Source organism: Salvelinus sp. IW2-2015, linkage group LG6.2 (genome assembly GCF_002910315.2).
Source record: "Salvelinus sp. IW2-2015 linkage group LG6.2, ASM291031v2, whole genome shotgun sequence".
NCBI lineage: Eukaryota > Metazoa > Chordata > Actinopteri > Salmoniformes > Salmonidae > Salvelinus > Salvelinus sp. IW2-2015.
Genome location: NC_036846.1, coordinates 512,857 through 535,552, shown reverse-complemented (window position 1 = coordinate 535,552; position 22,696 = coordinate 512,857). Strand labels below are relative to the sequence as shown.

General features: G+C 42.3%; 1 protein-coding gene across 1 annotated transcript in view; it reads left to right on the top strand.

Annotated features, from left to right (window-relative positions):
* LOC111965479 (testican-1) overlaps positions 1 to 18,850 on the top strand; it is a 101,992-nt gene extending 83,142 nt beyond the window's left edge. The window contains exons 7-11 of the mRNA XM_023989657.2: positions 4,667 to 4,786; positions 5,180 to 5,401; positions 5,695 to 5,757; positions 14,504 to 14,641; positions 16,051 to 18,850. Of these exons, the coding sequence (XP_023845425.2) occupies positions 4,667 to 4,786; positions 5,180 to 5,401; positions 5,695 to 5,757; positions 14,504 to 14,641; positions 16,051 to 16,247 (740 nt within the window). The 3' untranslated portion in view covers positions 16,248 to 18,850. The remainder of the gene's footprint in view (positions 1 to 4,666; positions 4,787 to 5,179; positions 5,402 to 5,694; positions 5,758 to 14,503; positions 14,642 to 16,050) is intronic.
* The last annotated feature ends 3,846 nt before the right edge of the window (positions 18,851 to 22,696 follow it).

The window sequence follows — 22,696 nt, the reverse complement described above, 5'->3', positions numbered from 1 at the left end:
GATGTTGAAAGACGAGAGAAGAGAGCTACTCGAAGAGACGAGATAAGAGAGATGGTAAGAGAGGAGAGATTGACGAGAGGAAGATGAGAGAGAGACGAGAGAGAGAGAGAGAGAGAGAGAGAGAGAGAGAGAGAGAGAGAGAGAGAGAGAGAGAGAGAGAATGAATGGGATCTGCGTGGGATCAGATGTGAGCAACAGGGTCTGGGTGTCCATGAGAAGGGGGTCAGTGTAGAATAGTGCCCCATTCCTATCACCTGGTCCTGGGTTAGAGTCTGGCCACCTAGTCCCTGAATAGCCTGGCTGTATACAGACACTGACATAGAATGTGATTTCATGGCCTAGATGTCTTTGTGGCTACCTGGCACTCCACAGAGGAACTCAGTCCCAGACAAAGCCTTCACACAGAGCAATCTTTACTGTTCCATGCTTCAAAAGTGGAAGGCATATGTGCGTGCGTGTGGGAGGTATCCAGCTGGAACGCAGCAGATGGAGGAGATACATAAGAGTAGAGTCGATAAAGCTGACTAGACACACACCTAAACACAGACACCTACACACACACACACATACACACACATTGGCACAGTCTCACACACAGAACTAGAGACACACACACACACACTTTATTCAGAGATGATTGCTTGGTGCAAAGCCTTAGATTATCTATATGTTTCCATTGAAAACAGTTTTCAAAACACTGGCTGAACAATTTACTGCCAGCCACTGTGGAAGTGCTCCCATTCCACCAAGAAACATTTCCTGTTTCACTGAATCACATAAGCCATACACCCTTAGTGGATGTTGTGTCGAAGTGTGTGCCCATCACAATTCATAGCTGAACAGACTCTCCTTTTGACGAGTACATAATGTAATGTCTTATCACCAGTTATACCACAGCATTGTTGAATACTCGTTTCTGATTGGATAGAAGGGAATTCTAGAATGGGCATTAAAACCAGATAACAGGACAATTGGAAAAGATATCGGGACACCTTGCAATCATGACGCAATATGTGCCTACACATGCAGACCATACTTGCTACAAAGTGACAGAAACTTTAACCAACAACCACACAAACCGAAATTGGAAACCTTGTAAACACAGGTCCAGCGATGAAAAACGTTGTCAGCTAGCTAGCTAGCGTATTTGCAGACTCGCTAGCAACACAAACTGTTTGATATGCAGTGTGATCGCCTCGCAATGAACCGTGTCGAATGTCCTGGCGAGAAAGCTAACTTTTCTAGCTATGCCAGGCACAATCGAGCGTCATCAGCTCGTTATGGATGTATCCAAATGGATGTCAATAGAAAACAGCTTAAACAAACCCCAATGCAGCTACGTTGCTGTTATTCTGGCTGCAGAGGTTGTGAATGTGTTAGCTGTAGCTATTTGGCTAGCTAACATGCAAGGGATGAGAAGCGTGCCAGCGAGCATGGCAATGGAATATATATAACGAACAACTGGGTTGTGTTATTGTGTTGCAGATGCCCACGTGCAATCAAGCGATGAGCTAGGCTACATGGCGAGAGAAGAATGTTGCCAGCCTGCATAGTGATTGAACTAGCGACATTGTCACATTTCTAGATATAGAGCTAATCGAAATGACTGGGTCCTGTCTCTAGATATAGAACTAATGAAACGAACAACTGGGTCGCGTCTCTAGATAAATATAACTAATGAAACGAACGACTGTATCGCGTCTCTAAATTTATAACGAATGAAACGAACGACTGGGTATCATCTCTAGATATAGAACTAATGAAACAAACGACTTGTTCGCGTCTCTAGCAACCCAAAGATGAGAAAATATGTGTTCTTTAGTGTTTGTTTTCTTAGGCGGGATAAACACCTCCGTTCTGTACATTACCTTGGAAAAATGAACTCTGCAATGGGACTCAACTCCGCCTTCGCCCCGCTGTGTCGTACATTATTTCCAAGGCAATGCACAGAATGTCTGCGTCTATCAAATCAAATCAAATTGATTTATAAAGCCCTTCTTACATCAGCTGATATCTCAAAGTGCTGTACAGAAACCCAGCCTAAAACCCCAAACAGCAAGCAATGCAGGTGTAGAAGCACGGTGGCTAGGAAATACTTCCTGGGAAGGCCAGAACCTAGGAAGAAGTGAGTCTATCCCTTACTTGTTTGTCCCTGTGTTGAGTTAAGCACCGTATGTGTCAGGTGATGTGTCAGGTGATGTGTCTGTCTGTTTAGATGTAGCCAGGCAAGAGAAGGCTAGCTTGAGAAGGCTACCGGAATGTTCATGTTTTTCAACATTCTGGAATGTTCTCTATCTGACTTTTTGACATGCCAAGGATGATGGCTTTTGATTGGCTTGCTCGGTATGAGGTGAGCAATTTCGCCTAATTTTATTAAGAAACTGTCAATTAGTTCTCATCCTAGAAGCCATGTCAATCATGCTGACACAGACACACACGTGCAGGCGGGTGCGCGCACGCACGAACACACAGATCCTGACGGAAAGTGAGTCAGTTGTTGCTAATTGGCTGGAAGACCTTGTCAGTGGCCAGGCTGCAGATGAGAGAGTGGTTTTCCACAGCAGTCAAATAGACAGCTCTGTATTGACCGTGTCAGATAGGATGGGAGAGGAAACAAGTATTTGAAATCACAGATCTGAGGCAGCATTTACAGTTAGTTAACAGCCCTATACACTTATAATCAAGTGTTGGTATTCCCACTGTATCCTGGTGCAGTGGATTTATGGCAATTTAAATAGACATAGAGGGGAGAAATACTGCTGTGTGACTATTGTAGCATTTTTCCCTGTGAGTTATCTAGATGGCAGTTAGAGATTGCTGGCCACCAGTGTGTGTGTGATGTGTGGTGTGGTGTGTAGTGTGTGTGGTGTGTGGCTGTGTGGTGTGTGGTTGTGTGTGTGTGTGTGGTGTGGTGTGTGGTGTGTGTGTGTGTGTGTGTGGTGTGTGGGGGGGTGTGTGTGGGTGTGTTGTGGTGGTGTGTGGTGGCGGCACGCGTAAATGTCATGTGGTGGAGTGCTGGGTCGGATGTGTATTGTCTACCCTGGCCCTCACCTGTCATATAGCTGGTTCAAGTGGAGCTTCTGGCAGAATTATGTTAACCATCCATCACTCTCTGCAGATGGAATGTTACCATCCGTCACTCTGCATAATGCATGTGTAACCATCCGTCACTCTGGCAGATGAATGTGTAACCATCGTGCACTCTGGCATAATGGAATGTGTACATCGTCACTGCTGGCAGGATTCATGGTGTAACATCAATCACTTCTGCAGACGAATGAATGTGTATACCATCCATCACTCTGCAGATGATGATGTGTAAACATCCATCACTCTGACAGGAATGAATGTGTAACATCCTCACTCTGGCAGAATGAATGTGTAACCATCCGTCACCTGCAGGATGAATGTGTTAACCATCCGTCACTCTGCGCAGAATGAATGTGTTAACCATCTCGTCATGGCAGAATGAATGTGTAACCATCCTCACTCTGGCAGAATGATGTGTAACCATCCGTCACTCTGGGGCAGAATTGATGTTGTAACCATCCTCACTCTGCAGAATGAATGTGTTAACCATCATCACTCTAGCAGAATGGATGTGTAACACTGTCACTGGCCGAATGAATGTGTAACCATCGCCGTCGCTATGCAGAATCAATATGTAACCATCCGTCACTGTGCAGAATGAAATGTGTAACCATCTGTCACTCTGGCAGAAGGAATGTGTTACCTATCATCCTCTAGCAGAATGATAGTGTGTAACCATTCTTCACTCAGACAGAATGAATGGTGTAACCAATCATCACTCTGACAGAATGAATGTGTACCATCCATCACTCTGGCAGAATGAATGTGTAACCATCCGTCACTGGCAGAATGAATGTGTAACCATCCGTCACTCCTGGCAGAATGAATGAGTAACATCTGTCACTGGCAGATGAATGTGAACCATCCGTCACTCTGGCAGAATCAATATGTAACCATCGTCATAGTGCTGCAGATGATGTGTAACATACCGGTCACTCTGGCAGAAGGAAATGTGTTACCACCATTCACTCTAGGCAAGAATGATATGATGTAACCAATCCTTCACTCTGACAGAAATGAATGTGTAACCATCCATCACTCTGACAGAATGAATGTGTAACCATCCATCACTCTGGCAGAATGAATGTGTAACCATCCGTCACCGCAGAATGAATGTGTAGCCATCCGTCACTCTGGCAGAATCAATATGTAACCATCCGTCACTGGCAGAATGAATGTGTAACCATCCGTCACTCAGGCAGAATGAGTGTGTAACCATCCTTCACTCTGGCAGAATGAATGTGTAACCATCATCATCACACACACTATCTCTATCTCTCACCCTCTCACTCTCACACTCACCCACTCTCACACTCACTTACCAGCTTGTGTTCCTATAGCAACAGAAAGGGAAATATAACTCAGCTGCTTCTGTGCAGTTTGATGGTCCTCTGTGTGGTCAAGGAGAAGCCAACCAGGAAAATAAAAAATTGGTTGAGCCAACATTGTGCTGACGTTATTTCACCCAACCTTATCAAACAGTCATGTTGCATCGATGTGGCTTTAAAATAAAGTATGTTTTATTAAAATGATTTCCCTGCCTCCCTGGTGTGTGTCTCTGTCTCTGTGTGTTCAGTCTGCAGTGATGGGGACCTGCATAGCCTAGCATCCAGACTGAAGGACTGGTTCGGAGTTCTCCACCTCGACGCCAACCGAGACCTCAAATCCTCCGCCAACTCTGATTCAGCGGCAGGACGTGAGTCACACCATTATCTGTGTGTGTATTATTTTGTTGTTTTGAAATGGCACTGCCATTTGAAATCCCATCGCTCTTTTCAGTTCTCATGAGGACAGTGCTCCTCTCTGCTCAACTAAAGGCAGCATGTCTCTACACTTAAATTTCAACAAACCCTCTCAAACTCACCCTCAGTCTCCAAGCACTTTACTCAAGTTTCAAACTGAAAAGGCCTCAGACAAGCACCCCCTCCAATACAAAACATGAGACACTACGAGACACCACAACACACACTCACACATACATACAAACGTCTTCCAACACCCCTAACCCCCCACACTCACACGCTTCTCTCTCATACACACACGCACACACACACACCTCCCGCTAACATCCCTCTCCCCCGTCCCCCAGGTTTTGACACCAGTATCCTGCCCATCTGTAAGGACTCTCTGGGTTGGATGTTCAACAAGCTGGACATGAACTACGACCTTCTGCTGGACCAATCAGAGCTCAGTGCCATCTACCTGGATAAGTATGAGCTGTGTATGAAGCCCCTGTTCAACTCCTGCGACTCCTTCAAGGACGGGAAACTGTCCAACAACGAGTGGTGCTACTGCTTCCAGAAACCTGACGGTGAGAGAGATGGAGGGAATGATGGAGTAGGGATGGAGAAGGGAGGAAGTGTTTTAGAGAGTATTGGTGAAGACGGACAACAACAAAAAAGAAAGACAGTGGTGTTTGTTGGTGATGGAAAAACGAACGTTTGCACATTTGAACCTGTTCTGTATGCTAACTGTGTGTGTGTGTGTGTGTGTGTGTGTGTGTGTGTGGTGTGTGTGTGTGTGTGTGTGTGTTGTGTGTGTGTGTGTTTGTGTGATGTGTGTGTGTGTGTGTGTGTGTGTGTGTGTGTGTGTGTTCTGATCCAGGTCTGCCCTGCCAGAATGAGATGAACAGGATTCAGACTCAGGGTCGACGGAAGAGTCTCATAGGTCAGTTTGCTGGAGTGACAGCTGTCAATCAATTGTTTTTCCGTGGGATTTTGGTTATTGTGCACCGTATATTTAAATTCCGATACATATTTAGGCACAATACATTACCCAGCTGAGACAAACAATAGCACACACAGACACAAACACCCCTGCCCCTAACTCCTTCGAACCCTCAGCCAAGCGGTCATGAATAATCGTGCATAATAATGTTATAACTCACCAAAAAACACAGTTTGACAAATGGCCTTTGACTGGGTGACATGAATGAAAAAGGAGGGCAATGGGTTTGTGTGTGTGGTGTATGTGTGTGTGTGAACTGTGGTGTGCACGTGCGCACATGAGTGCTGTTATTGAAAGTGACTGGTCCCTTTTTAAGCAGGATGTATGGCTTGTTGTCTCAGCTTAGGCACTAGTAATTGGTTGTTTGCCTCCGCCTCTGCACACACAAGAACCTGCAAAACCATGGCGATGAGCACGTTGAGTTTTAGTACGTTTTGATTTTACTACCGGATTGTTTAGAAATGAATTTTTTATCCATCTCATCTCTGCCAATCCAGTAGCGTAGCCAGAAGTTTGTTGGTAGGTGGGCCTGCAGAAATTTGGTTGGGCCGAAATTGAAGCTCTCAAATCATAATTGAATTATCAATAAAAACATAGGCTACCTTACTCTTACCACTGCGCTACTCGATCGCACACAAAACGTTTAACACCTGATTTCGTAGATCAAGCAGTCATTTCTTAACAATATAAACCGTGGCTCTTGTATTTCACAAGGGACTCACAGCCTACTGTCGTGTCTTTGCTATGCCGGATTAAGTGATGTGACATGCTATTCTGCAAAATAATTTCTCTGTAATTAATATTACCTGATTGAACTAATCATGTAAATGTAATTAACTACAAAGTCGGGGCACCAGAGCTGTTGCTAGAGAATTGAATGTTCATTTCTCTACCATAAGTCTCCTCCAACGTCGTTTTAGAGAATTTGGCAGTACGTCCAACCGGCCTCACAACCGCAGACCACATGTAACCATGCCAGCCCAGGACCTCTACATCTGGTTTCTTCACCTGCGGGATCGTCTGTGTGGTCGAGCGGTTTGCTGATGTCAACGTTGTGAATAGAGTGCCCATGGTGGCGGTGGGGTTATGGTATGGGCAGGCATAAGCTACAGACAACGTACACAATTGAATTTTATTGATGGCAATTTGAATGCACAGAGATACCATGACGAGGCTCATTGTTGCGCCATTCACCCGCTGCCATCACCTCATGTTTCAGCATGATAATGCAAGGCCCCATGTCGCAAGGATGTGTACACAATTCCTTGAAGCTGAAAATGTACCAGTTCTTCCATGGCCTGCATGTCACCCATTGAGCATGTTTGGGATGCTCTGGATCTACATGTACGACAGCGTGTTCCAGTTCCCGCCAAAATCCAGCAACTTCGCACTGCCATTGAAGAGGAGTGGGACAACATTCCACAGTCCACAATCAACAGCCAGATCAACTCTATGCGAAGGACATGTGTCGCGCAGCATGAGTCAAATGGTGGTCACACCAGATGCACCTACCTTTTTTGTTTACGTATCTGTGACCAACGTACGCATATCTGTATTCCTAGTCAGTGAAATCCATATATTAGGGCCTAATGAATTCATTTGAATATACTGATTTCCTTATATGAACTGCAACTCAGTAAAATCTTTGAAATGTTGCGTTTATATTTTTGTTCAGTGTAGATGTAAACGTAAAGACACGATTTAAATTGAGAATAGTCTGTGTGACAATATTATTAATAGCCTATATTCGTTGTCAGATTCTGAATGACGAGACTGATGAACAGCATGTGTATTTGAGGCAGGGAACAGAACCATTTTTTTAAATTTTATGTATGCGACTTTTTCCAAATCTTCATACAAAGTTCCACACTGTCACGAACGTCGTAATCCTCGTCTGAGGAGGAGCAAGGATCGGACCAAAGCGCAGCGTGGTTCTGAATACATACTTGAATTTATTTAACGAAGACGAAACGAAGAACACTTGACAAACTAACAAAACAACAAACGAACGAACGTGAAGCTATACTACGACAAGTGCAGACACAGGCAACTTACGTAATGACATAGACAATAACCCACAACCCACAATACAAAACAGACTACCTAAATATGGTTCCCATTCAGAGACAACACAAAACACCTGCCTCTGATTGAGAACCATGTCAGGCCAAACTAGAAAACCCCACATAGAAACAGACAACATAGAACTGCCCACCCCAACTCACGCCCTGACCATACTAACTAAAGACAAAACAAAGGAAAATAAAGGTCAGAACGTGACACACGCAGTATTTTTGTTTCGTTTTTTTAATTAGACAGGCCATCCAATAGATGAGTATCAGGTTTATAATAACATACAGTCGCCAAGCTATTCTCAAAAAGGAGCTCAAGGACATTGTTTCAAAATATACCTTTTTTTAATCACGGTTTCACAGGTGCGATCAAATTTGCGAAAAAATATATCTTCTGTTTAATTCTGTTGTATTCCATTGTCTTACTACAGCTCAAATGTAGGTGTGACTGTGATTCAAGCACTGGATTATGAGCCATCTTGTTTGCTAAATGAACCAATTAAATAGGCAGTGTCATGGTGCATATAGCCATAGAAGCACAGTGACCCATCATAAATCCATTTAATACACCATCACAAAGAAATTGATAATTTTTGTCACGATCGTGTGGAGGAGAGACGGACCAAGGCGCAGCGGGATATGAATACATCTTCTTTTATTAGAACGACGAAGATGAACACAAAACGAAACACTTATACAAACTATACAAAACAACAAACGACCGTGAAGCTACAAACGAAAGTGCACACACAAGCTACTTACGTTCAACATARACAATTACCCACAAACACCTAAAGCCTATGGCTACCTTAAATATGRCTCCCAATCAGARACAACAATAACCAGCTGTCTCTGATTGAGAACCAAATCAGGCAACCATAGACTTTCCTAAACACCTACACTCAACCATAGACATACCTAGACACATACACTCAACACAAACCCATACACTACAACCAACACCCCCTATACCATATAATCACCCAAAACACACACATACCCCATGTCACACCCTGACCTAACAAAAATAATAAAGAAAACAAATAATACTAAGGCCAGGGCGTGACAATTTTGTTTAGGCAGGTCTTAAGAAACATTATTGTGTGATAAAAAAAAAATATATATATATAGCTGCGAGTAGCAATGAACGGGGTTCACGGGATGACAGAAAAGACACAAGATCAATTGTATAACAAAGCAAGCAGTCTATCATGTAGTAACTATCTTCCTTCATGTGCAATCAGTTACATCATTACCATGTTTATCTCTCAACACCACAAGGTCGACGCAAGATACCTTTATTCTAGTGCTGTAGGTTGGCTCTTTGAACGCAGGTAATCATTCTCAAAGTCATTACTTAATGTATTGAGTTTATTTGCCAATTATGGGGTCAATTTGACTAATGTTAAGATTGGGAAATATTCCCGGTGTTTTTTTCCACAATATTTCACGTTGTTCATCTGCATAATTAAATCGAACATTCATTTGTCCACCTGATCAATAGCTATTGCTCTAGTATCCTATGGTGCCACCGGTGCCAATGACATCTATAGTGCCACCAACTGGTCTGGTGCAGCCATCTGAGCTAGCACTGTTCCAACGACCGCAGCGAGGCCCAGCAGTATGCCGAGGCCAATCAGATCCGATTTCTTTGCATTATATTAGGCCTACACGCTCTTACACCAAACAAAGGTCATGTAAATGATAACAGTAGGCGACAATGTACAGCACGATAAAGCAGTGCCATATACAGTCAAGTGAAAGAAAAAGGACAAATGAACATCGGCCTACGGTTGTTGTCAGACTCACAGCACAAGGTGACGGAGCTTGGTGTTGAACATTGAAATGATATCATCATAATCTGAGGACTCGGTCAGTTCTCGTTCCAAGGAGAGCGGTGACAAATTGTTCAGGCAGCCTGTGAGCCTGGATAATTGACAGTGTAGGATAGACGTTATACAGCGCAGCTGGTGATAGGCAGAGTGGTGAAGGCTCTCAGAAGCCTGTTAATGTTCGGAAACGTCTTCGGGACAGATGTCGAGCGCCTCGATGAGAGATGGATAGGGCTAACCCTCATGTACCTTCCGTTTAAGCTGTTGTACAAAAACAGAAATACCGTCATGGGTACTGGGTGGCTGTATCGCTGTCATTTGACCAAATTAGTCTGATTGGTGCAGGCCTTCTTCATTATGACGTATGAAATCGACTGTTGAGTTCCATAAGTTGTATATTCAATATCTTGTTCCATAATGCCTGTAAATCCAATTGCTCCTGATGGGGACTGCTTTCCCCACTGTAGATGTAACATGCGAGTCCACAAACCTTGCTGGAGGTTTTTTGTTTCGGAAACTGGTAACATCCTGGGTGTGGATATAATTTTTGAACATCAAATCATCTGTAAGCTTAACGATTTTATCAAAATCCCCTTTAGAATTGTCTCTGAATGTACTGAAACGGTCTTTAAGGCCCGAGATTAGATCGATGGAATCAACGATTGCCACCAGGGGTCTCTTCAAAGTGTTGAAGTCCAGAACAGACTATGGGAAACACACAGTACTACATAGAGCCATGACTACATGCAACTCTCTTCCACATCAAGTAAATCAAGCGAGCAGTAAAATCAGATTTTTAAAAAACTGATAAAACAACACGTCACGGCACAACGCGGACTTTGAAGAGACACACACGCACACACACGCACAAACACACACACACACACACTGTAATTTTGTGGTATTGTGGATTATATATCGACCCCATTTGGGTCCCGCTTTAAATTACGTTCAGCTTATAAAGGCTCCATAAAGCCTTCATAAGCACTACATAAATGTGTTACAAAGTTTCTATATCCTGATGTCATGAGTTGTACAGGGTTCATAAATGTGGCATAACTGTGTGACATAACCCACGAGGTTGAATATGATATAAACATGTGCTTTATAGAAGGTGACATGTTGGGTTGACATGAAGGTGACATGACGGTCTGGTGGACCAACACATTAAACTTGGCCTTCATTAGTTAGGGTTAGGTTTAAGATCACATTTTAAGAAGATAAATTGTGGAAATAGACAGGGTTTAGCCATAAGTGTGACTTTTTTACTGTGTTAACCCTCCTGTTGTGTTCGTTTCATGTTAATACATTCTGTGTTCCCGGTCCAAAATGACCGCCCCATTATAGCTGATTATAAATCCATAATAATACATATATTATCGCCTAATGTTGTGTTAGATCTTTTTATCAACTTAAGTTCTTGTGAACATTACAAAGTTTTGAACTTCTATTTGCGATTTATGGCCTGTAGGTCTCATTGACCTGAGCTCATACTACTCTTTTTGAGTAAAAAAAGCATAATGTATGGATTTTTTTGACTATAACAAATACTCAGATGAAACATATTGTGCTATTTATCACAGACTACTTTGTGTCAAAGTTTAACAAGGACTCTCTCCTCCTCACCAGTGTCATGATCAAAGATATGATCAAGAGCCTCACATACAGTATATCGTTTGGTCATTGTGCTGCCACAGAATGAATTGTGAAGAAGGCCTCAAAAAGCTTTATATGCCAGAGCTGTGAGAAAAGTTATATATATTATTGAAACAATGTTGCGATTGTTTGTGAGAATGCCAATAGGTGTTGTTCCCGTGGGGGAAATATTATATTGGGGAAAGGTTCCCATGGGGGTTTCCATGGAAGCCAAGAAGGGGTGTGTGTGTGTGTGCGTGCGTGCGTGCGTGCGTGTGTGTGTGTGTGTGTGTGTGTGTGTGTGTGTGTGTGTGTGTGTGTGTGTGTGTGTGTGTGTGTGTGTGTGTGTGTGTGTGTGTGTGCTCAAACACACACGTATATAGGGGTCTGGGAGAGGAAGTGTGTCCATCTGATGAATGGGCATGTGCCTGAACTCAATTTTATACACTAATTGTAGTCTCACAATGACCGGTCATTTTTGACCGGCAACACCACAGGTGTACAAAGTTAAATAAAACACCCAAAATGTAATGAAAATCATCTAAATGTATTCTGTGTGTTCAGATGCCCTGTGTGGACAAGTCATGGAACCTTATGACAATCAGATTAAATTAACTACATTTTTCAGAGAGAACTTGTAAATCAGTCCAATTTGACCGGAACACAGCAGGAGGGTTAACTAGTGATGATGACAAATACTTTACAAATACTGCATGTAGGTTCCAACCTTAAAAGTAACAACAAAGAAAGTTAGCAGGTATGTTAGGAAATGCCTTTGTACCACCATCTGGATGAGGGCATTTACGTATGTGCTGCACTAGAAACTCTAAATGGGGAGATGGGAAACTCCATTTGATTAATATTATTATATTCCTCTTTCATTTACAAATCTCATGACTTGATTATGAGACGTGGCTGTATCTAAGGGGATTTTTATTTAGCTGAGCCCGTTAGCTAGCTAAATTTCGGCTATCTAGCAATTGCTGTGTAGTCACCAAAATTATTTGAAAGAATGACTGAGGTAGCTACAGTATGTAATCTAACTCAACACAACTACTACAAACTAATTTAAATTACAATAAATAAATGTTAACTTACTTGTTTTTCGCTGTCCGGTGGCACCACAATTGGGCATTTGATTTGCAAACTCATCACATTAACAGCATCTTGTCACCAACACTAAAAAAAAGTACTTCCGGGTCACAGAATTTCTGAAATTTCCTAAATAAAGTCCTCCACATAATAGTATAAAAGTATCAACAACATGTATTTATTAATTATATGAAAAATAATTGTCTTAACATTTACAATGATTCATATTTGTTCATATTTAAGTCACATTTGCATTAAATGTGGGTTTTAAAACATGTTCAATGTCATATAAATGCCCCCAGTGCGAAGCACTATGTGTAATACATATTGGCTTATAGAACAAAAACTATTTTGGGTGCCGCAATAAAATTAATGTAAGGAGTTCTCAGTAAGGTCTGTAGAATATAAATATCGTGACCTTTTACTCCAGCCATTCCATTGGCGGCCACAATGCGAGTACATAATCATCACATGTGCGATTACTGTGCTACAGAAAACCCTCAAACCAAACAACAGTGCAGGGCATGCATACTGAATTAAAGGGCAACTACACACAAACATTTAAGTTTCTTAGATTTTTCACAGACCTCAAAAGTCAACCCCTGATGTGGTTAAAGCATTGTTGTGAACACAGGAAATGAAACGTTGTTGTTTTTCTATTTTTAAAAAGTGTGACAAAACTTGGGGAAAACCTGAAAAAATTGGGGAAATCCGAAACCTGGAAAAACAAAACAGAGAATGGAATTTGGATGAAGGCAAACAATGTTGAAGGGATTTTAAAAAGCCTCACCAATGCATTTTGGGGGAAGTTGAGGTCAGGTCCAATATTGACTATGCACCAAATAGGGAAAGAAGTTGGGTCATCCTAGAAATGTTTTAGTGATATAATATATAACATTTAGCAGACGCTTTTATCCAAAGCGACTTTTTTTACGTATGGGTGGTCCCGGGAATCGAACCCAATATCCTGGCGTTGTAATGCTCTACCAAGATGCATGACAGGGTTAGAAATGCTTTGTGAAGCCTCAATTTAATATGACTTATAAAGCCTTTATCAAGCAGTGCTTATGCCACCTTTTATAAAGCACAGGTTTATGTCATATTTGACATAGTGGGTTATGTCACATTTGACATTCGTTGTTATGTCACACAGTTATGCCACATTTATGAACCCTTTATAAAGCATGACATACGGTTATAGATGATTTGTAACACATTAATGTAGTCTTTATGAAGGCTTTATGAAGCCTTTATAAGCTGCATGTCATTTAAAGCGGAACCTAAATGGGGTCATAATAGCATAATAATGTCTTTGGCTTTGTGTTTGGCTGTGATGTAATTGTTTTAACCCTGTTTGGACCCAAGGACGAGTAGATGCCAGGGGAGCCTAATAAATATAAAAAACAAAATATCAAATGCTCCAAAATTATTTTCTGTACGCGGTCTCTTGTTAGATTTTTTTTTACAGTGAGCTTTGTTCGGCCATTTTACTTGTTTTTGTTAGCCAAGTTGGCTCGTGAGTTTTAGCTAGCTAGCTAACGGTGAGTCACCTACACAGTGTAGCCTAGCCTACACAGTGATAACTGCTGTTTACTGCACATGGTATCAGTGTGGAATGACACATGCCAGAACCCATCCATTATTTTCCAATTGCATGTTTTGGCCAGTGCTTGGACTGAAATAGGTGACGGTACTCATTGTGGGTGCTGTTACTGTTTATATTTATGTGCAGGAACTCTGCAATACWTTTGAGCTAATATTCTATAGGAAGTGCAGGGACTCAAGCAGAATAAAATTTGAGGTGCCGGTACGCAGTTCCCGTGATCTACTGCCCAAATCAAGTACTGTGGTTAGGTTAAAAAAAAAATCCTGTCTGGAACACTGACAAGTAGAGAATAATATTAAAAAAAGATCTCAACCTGATTTGGTGGGCCTGGGCCAACCAGGCCCATTCATGCCTACGCGCCTGTGTCAATCTCTTTATCTCTGACACAATCTCTCCCTCTCTCTCCCTCACTACACACTCTCCCTCCCTCCCTTCCTTTCTCTCTCCAGGGGCCTATATTCCACGCTGTTCTGAGGAGGGTTACTTTAAGTCAACCCAGTGTCATGGCAGTACTGGACAGTGTTGGTGTGTGGACAAATACGGCAACGAGATCGCCGGCTCCAGAAAACAGGGCAACCCCACCTGTGGTAAGACCAATCACAGTCAACACACACTAAAACTGCAGATCATGCCCATCTGGCACTCCAGGCAAGCTACAGCAAGTATTTGAAAGGTTTCACATGAGCACAGGCACACACAACAACACCAATCATGTACACAAGCACGTATACCAATATTCGTACTCTATGTACCAGAGCTGGCTTCAAACACTATTTTGAATCATTCCAAATACTGAATATGTGCTTGATTGAGCTTGTCTGGCTTAATGGACCAATAGAAAAGCACCAAACTGAAGATCTTGCCGAACTGGCACTCCAGGCAGGCTAGAGCAAATGCTCAAAGTATTTGAAAGATTTCACATAGTATGTGAACCCAACATAACATTTCTAACACTTTCCGCACAAGCAAACACCACACACACCACACACACAACACACGACCACCCAACACACACACACACACACACACACCTCCAGCATTCTCTTTACAATGTGTCCCATCTGTCTCTATGAGTGTGCTCTGTGATACAGGTGTTGCTGTGTGTGTGCGTGTGTTATCTAGGTCTGTGTAATCTGGGGTGCTGGAGGCAGCGAGCTCGCTGAGTCTTTCTTTAAAGATACCACTGAAGCATGCGGGGAATCTCAATGACAAGGTCTCTGTTCTGTTAGAGACTTTTTACGGCGCAAATGTGTCTCCCCTGAAAAAAATACTCCCCAGGCCTTTTAGAGGAACAGACGATACCTTTGTCATGTTGTTGTTGTTTGTGGAGTGTGTTGGGCATTTGCATGTACTCCTATCTCTGAAGCGTAGTTCCATTTTACGAGGAGACTAATCTGCTCTGACAATTGCCAGACTGAACGTTGGTGTGGTAAACCCTGCTGCTAATAGAAGCTGTGTAATCACCCAGACAGACCTGAGAACAGCCTGTGAAGTCTTATCTATCTATAGCTGAATGCCTCTGGCTACCTCTGATTCGCTGCTCATGTATTTGGGATTCAACAGTGTTCCTTTGAAAGGTTTCATGCTTTGAGATGGTGAGCTGGGATAAAGTAGAGCTCAGGCTCACACGGACCACTGGAGGAAGAGGACGTTATTTACACTCATCGTGCATTGTGCTGTCGGAATAGCACGTCTCGATTAAAGAATGCTGTATGTGGATTGGTTTGTTTGTCTGTCAGTCTGTCTGTAAGTCTGGCTGTCGGTCTGGCTGTCGGGTCTGTCTGTCAGTCTGTCTGTAGGTCTGGCTGTCGGTCTGGCTGTCGGTCTGTCTGCCTTTCTCAGCCGTATTTTGTCTCTCTTTCTCTGTCTTTCAGTTTCTGACTCTCTGCCTGCCTACCTGTCTCTCTCTTTGTTACCTATCTGTCTGTCTCAATATCTAACCTGTCTGTCTCTCTGTCTTTGTCTCTAACCTGTCTATCTCCCTGTCTCTGTGTAGAGGAGGACCAAGAGACATCGGGGGATTTTGGCAGCGGGGGTGGCGTCCTTCTCCTTGACGACCAGGAGGAGGAGCCACCTCGGAGTGGGAGGAGCCGGCAGAAGCAGAGGCGGGGCCGGATCCATCCCAGAGGGGCCATCGAGGATGACGAGGACGAGGAAGATGACAAAGATGACGAGATTGGCTACGTCTGGTAGCTCTGCCATCCACCTGCTCTCCCATCAACCAACCAGGGACTCCCGTTAACTCTGCACAGACCTGAAGCCATTCCAGCATCTCCTTCGTCCCACCCCCTACCCCTCAGCATCAGTCCATGTCCAACTGACTTTTCCTTCCTCTTGTTCATACCTTCATTGAAGCTTTCTCTTCGTTAATCCCGTCCTACTCAACCTTCATATAACGTGTCCACCTCCTACTCTCCTTCAGATAATGGAGACCTATTAAATTCAAACAAAGACTATTTTATTGTGTTTCCCTCTGCTTCAACTGTCCCCAAACCCTTCAATATTTGACTGACACCGATTGCTATAGCCTCGTTCTCTCTCTCTTGCTCGCTCATCTCCCCTTTCTCTCTCTTTATCTGCCTGTGTTTCTGGGAGTTTTGTGTCTGTCTTTGAGGCCATAGACACATTGATGTAAATACATTCACAAGAGGAAGGCGAGATTCTACAGTATGTTCCGTTCCCTGGCCCTTCTGTCAGAGGCTGTTCTCCTGTTTGTGTTCCACTCGCGTCCTCCCTCCTCATGTTCTAGAATACCATATTCTCGGGTTCCAGAATACTCTAAAGGCTCTTTGCTTGAGAATATTGTTCTGGCTGTTATTGAATGTTCCAGGATGTCCTAGAATCAGCAAGAGTGATTGTGTTTTTTTTGCATGTTCCCCTACTACGCCCCTGCTGAAGACATGTTTGGGTAGCCAGATATGTAACCCAGAGTATACACATTTAGTTTGGTTTATTTGGTGACAATGCCCACATTCGCTGCTGCAGCGCTCTCTTTCTCTTATTACCGTGCAAACCTCCTCTAATGTAGCTTTTAGAAGTTTAAAACTACGTTGTGAGCCACTAACTGAATAGCAACCTCTGTCTTCAGCTTGAAAGTTCAAAACATATATATTGTTTTTCCATTAATTTGATGATTTTTTTTTTTTTAAACAGTTTTGTACTTTGGTTCAGGTGGAGACGAGCACTTTGTCTGTGGAATTTCAGATCAGAGAAATCCTACAAAGTACCCAGGCGCCATTACTCTGACCTTTTTCAAACCTCCACAAACCAGCCTGCAGCTTTTGAGACGGACAAATATATTTTTCTTTCATTTTAACGGTATGCTTTGATTTTTTTGTTACTAAAAGCAGCAGGAGTTTAAAAATAATGTTTTACCATGATAGTTTTGTTTGTCGTAGAGTTTGATTTCTGTAGCCATTGGCTTGTATTGTTGACATAATAAGTTAAATATTCTAGCTATAGTATAGCTTCTATTTTAAATTAGTTCCTGCTTTATTTCAGAATATTTCGGGTTGCAGTCAAGTGAGGTCAGTTATCGTAATGTATCTACCCCACAAACCCAGATGAGATAGGCGTAACCCATAAGACGGGCTTATGAACAGTTATAAGCGTTACACTGGTACAGTATAAGCACACCCACACAATGCTTAGTGACATTTCACTTTGATAATGACAGGCCTTTGATTGTTGTACGCATATATTCACAGGTCTGAGCCGGGCACTATATGCTTCATTGGGCTTGTGATGCAGCGTAATGATACATTGCTTTTGCGTGCTTCGGCCAGTGGGAAGCGATCTTGAACAGATTTTTTATTCACGTGTGAGAGTCTTTTGTGATTGACACTTTGGTCCACATAGCACAAACAACAGCTCTACAGAATAGACGTCTGAGCTCTTCTACTCTTCAGCAACACTGATGTTTTCCAAGTGTAGTTCCAGGCAGGCACACAGCTAATTAGAAAACAGTCTATCACGACCAAACCCTGCTTGCTCACTTTACAAATCTCACTCTCTCGCTCTCTTCCTCTGCTACCTCTCTCACAGCCTCTCACTCCCCCCTCCCTCTCTCTCTCTCGCACATCTTTACTTTCTTTCTGTCACTCGCTTATTTTCCCTCTTTCTCTCGCTCCCTCTCCCCTCTCTCTCACTATCTCTCTCTGCGCTCTGTTTTTCACGCTGGTGGAATGCATGAGTGAGTTTTACAGCCGTGGCGCTCCTCTCGCTCCTCTCATTCATCTAATTTCCCTTATTTTGGTTTTTATAGTTCGGAGTCGACACCCGTTGAGTCGGCCTTTCATCTCATTCTTCTCCCAGAGGAGCCTGGGAAATCTGGGGACAGGAAGAGGAACTCAGGGGATGAAAGTGATGCTTTTGGGTTCGGGGCTTTTTTTTCTCCTTCCCTCAAATCTCTCTCCCTTTCTCTAATCCCCATCCTCCATTTTTGGTCTCTGTCCTTATTGCGCTCCCTTTTCTCCCTTCTTCAGTCCACTCCTTATCCCTTTCTCTCATGCCCACGCTCATATACAGTATATCTGTGTATTTACTAAAAACTGATGGGTGATTTCTCCCTCTGTCCATTAATCAATCGGTTGGTCCTTTCAGATCACAACATTAACTCATCTAGTCACAACTGATCACTGCATCACAGTGACCTCTGACCCTGATATTGATTGGTTGTTTGTTTATCACGTCAATAGCATGCATGATGACCCTTTTGTGTTTTGTCCCTTTGCATCTTCAACTTGACCTTGTGTTGTAAGTCAGCCAGAGAGACAATAAACTCCCGCTAACACAATACACATCGCGAACCAACACACACACACACACACACACCACCACACCACACCACACAAACACCAACACACACACACACACACACACACACACACACACACACAGACTGTAACATACTTGTAACACGTGTGTATTAAGTTCTCTCTTGCTGTAGCAGTGTAAGGCCTCTTCTTTTGATTCTGCAATCAACTTGCCCTTGACCTTTGCCCTCTCATGATGTCCTAAGTGACCCTTGCCCTGTCCTGATGTCACTGCTGTCCCTCGCTTGCCTGGCCTGCTTGTGTACATAGCTGAGTAACCCTCCCTCTGTTTGGCCCTAGTCACTCAAACGTCTACAGAAGCGGAATTACATGCAATCCCAAGGTCCTTTGCTGTTGCTGAAATGTCCTCAGATACACACACGCACATACACTCCCCTATGTATTTATTTGGACAGTGAAGCTAAAATGTTTAGTTTGGCTCAATACTCGCTATTTGGATTTGACATCAAATGTTTTATATGTGGCGACAGTACAAAATGTCAGCTTTTATTTTAGGCCATTTTCATCCACATCTATTTTACTGTTCAGAAATGTAAGTATGCTATGTATATAGTCCCCCCCATTTGAAAATGGCATAAGTATTTGGACAAATTCACTTGTAGTGTATGAGATTTAGTAAAAAGTTTTGTATTTGGTCCCATGTTCCTAGCACTCAAGCCCCAGGTTTGTTGGATGTATTTGGCGGTTTACTTTGGTTGTGTTTCGTGTTATGTTGTGCTCAAYAGAAATGAATGGTAAATAATGTATTGTGTCATTTTGGAGTCACTTTTATTGTAAATTAGAAGAGAATATGTTTCTAAACGCTAAACGCTACATTAACGTGGATGCTACCGTGATTACGTATAATCATGAATGAATAATGATGAGTGAGAAAGTTACATAGGTGTAAATATCATACCCCCCCCCCCCAAAAAAAAATGCTAACGTCCCCTGTTATTAGTAACATTTAAGTCATTTAGCAGACGCTCTTATCCAGAGCGACTTACAAATTGGAAAGTTCATACATATTCATCCTGGTCCCCCCGTGGGGAATGAACCCACAACCCTGGCATTGCAAGCGCCATGCTCTACCAACTGAGCCACACGGGACCACGTAATGGAGGATAGCATGTGTTGGGGGTATAATCTTTGTGCATCTCAAGCTTTCTCACATCATTATTCCCGTTGAATTTGTCCAAATACTTATGACACTTTCAAATGGGGGGACTATATACATAAAGTGCGTTCATTTTTAGACCAGTGACACATTTTTAAACAGTAAAACTGATATGTATGAAAATACCGTCAAATAAAATGTGTCATTCTGTAATGTCGCCGCATATAACACATTTGATTTGAAATCCAAAATGATGGAATTGTCCAAATAAATACGTAGGGGAGTGTACAAGCGCACACACACACACACACACACACACACACACACACACACACACACACACACACACACACACACGATACAGTTTTACGACGCTAGTTCAAACACACACATAAATGGCCATGTTTGCAAAAGTCTTCTTTGTTAATTCTATATATTTTTTACTTTGTAAAGAGAAAAAAATACTATGTGAAAGGGGTGTAATATATTGCCATGTGAAGGCACTGTGGCTTTGTCCAGTTGCAGACTGAGGTGTGTAAATCGATTGTCCTTAATGTAGCTAGACTCCAGAAGCTCTTTCCATAGAAGCATAGTGCAGTGAGTTTTAGAGTGTCTTATTTTCCCCCTTCTGAAGTTATAATGGAATGTTGATGTTATGGGCTGAAAATACCTTTATTTTATTGTAACAGTTCCACAATGTTTGTCTGAATAAATTTAAGTCTGTCCTGTCCTGTACTTTCTCTTTGTGTGCGTCTTATTCAAATGGTGTAATTTGTGCTGGACGCACAAGCATACAGTGCCTTCAGAAATTCACACCCCTTGACTTTTACCACATTTTGCTGTGTTACAGCCTGAATTTAAAATAGATTCAATTGAGATTTTGTGTCACTGGTCTACACACAATACCCCATAATGTCAAAGTGGAATTATGTTTTTAGATATTTTTACTAACTAATTAAAAATGAAAAGCTGCAAGAATTTGCTTAACAAGTCACATAATAATTGCATGGACTCATTCTGTGTGCAATAATAGTGTTAAACATGATTTTTGAATGACTACATTATCTCTGTACCCCCCACACATACAATTATCTGTAATGTCCCTCAGTCGAGCAGTGAATTTCAAACACAGATTCAACCACAAAGACCAGAGAGGTTTTCCAATATCTTGCAAAGAAGGACRCCTATTGGTAGATGGGTAAAAAGAAAACAAGCAGAGACTGAATATYCCTTTGAGCATGGTGATTAATTACACTTTGGATGGTGTATTAATACACCGAGTCACACAAAGATACAGGCGTACCAAACTGAGTTGCCGGAGAGGAAGGAAACCGCTCAGGGATTTCAACATGAAGCCAAWGGTGACTTTAAAACAGTAACAAAGTTGAATGGATGTTATAAGAGAAAACTGACGGATAGATCAACAACATTGTAGTTAATCTTCAATACTAATCTCAATGACAGAGTGAAAAGAAGGAAGCCGGTACAGAATATGCTTCCTGTTTGCAATAAGGCACTAAAGTAAAACTGTAAAAAATGTGGCAAAGAAATTAGATGTATGTCCTGAATACAAAGCACTATTTTGGAGCAAACGATAAAATAAACAGAATAGAGCTAAGCACAGGCAAAATCCTAGAGGAAAACCTGGTTCAGTCTGCTTTCCAATAGACCCTGGGAGAGAAATGCACCTTTCAGCAGGACAATAACCTAAAACACAAGGCCAAATATACACTGTGGTTGCTTACGACATTGAATGTTTCCGAGTGACCTAGTTACAGTTTTGACTTGTTTTGGCTTGAAAATCTATGGCATGACTTGAACATTGCTGTCTAGCAATGATCCAACATCCAGCTCGACAGAAAACAATTAACAATTAAATGTGCAAATATTGTACAATCCAGGTGTGCAAAATTCCGAGAGACTTACCCAGAAAGACTCACGGCTGTAATCTCTGCCAAAAGGTTTCTGTATTTCATTTTCAACAAATGTGGCAAACATTTCTAAAAACATGTTTCACTTTGTCATTATGGCGTATTGTGTGTAGATGGTTGGGTAAGAAATTCATTTTGAATTCAGGCTGTAACACAACAACATTTGGAATAAGTCAAGGGGTATGAATACTTTCTGAAGGCGCTGTAAACACACACATACACACACACGTACACATACACATACACACACACACACGTACACACAGACATTCCTGCAGACATACCCAATCACAGCTGCATCGTCAAAATGAGAGTGCGTGTAGGCATGCATATGACACGTACTCACTCACTCAGTCCCTCACTCACACGCTCACGCATACATGAGCCTCACATTTATGCCTATAACAAGTCGTATAGGGGTTTTCGGAGTTGTGTTATTGCGTTCTACATAGCTTATCCTTCCTCCAAAGGCAAATGGACTATATTGATGTGTCCCAGTGCCATCAGTCAAAGTTAACTCCCCTCATCAGACATGCCTTTGTCTTCATCTAACACGCTATATTAAATCTATTGATTTGATAATGTTCTTTTTGTACTCAATGTGATTCATGCAGCTGGAGGGAAATCAATTCCTCAGTCTCTTTCCCTCTCCATCTTGCTCCATCTCTTCTGTCCTCTACTTCCTATCATTGTATCTCTCTGAGTCTGTTATGATTGTGGCTTTGTCATAGCGATTTCTGACTTGGTTAGGGCTGTGATCTGTGGCTGATGGTGTGGATT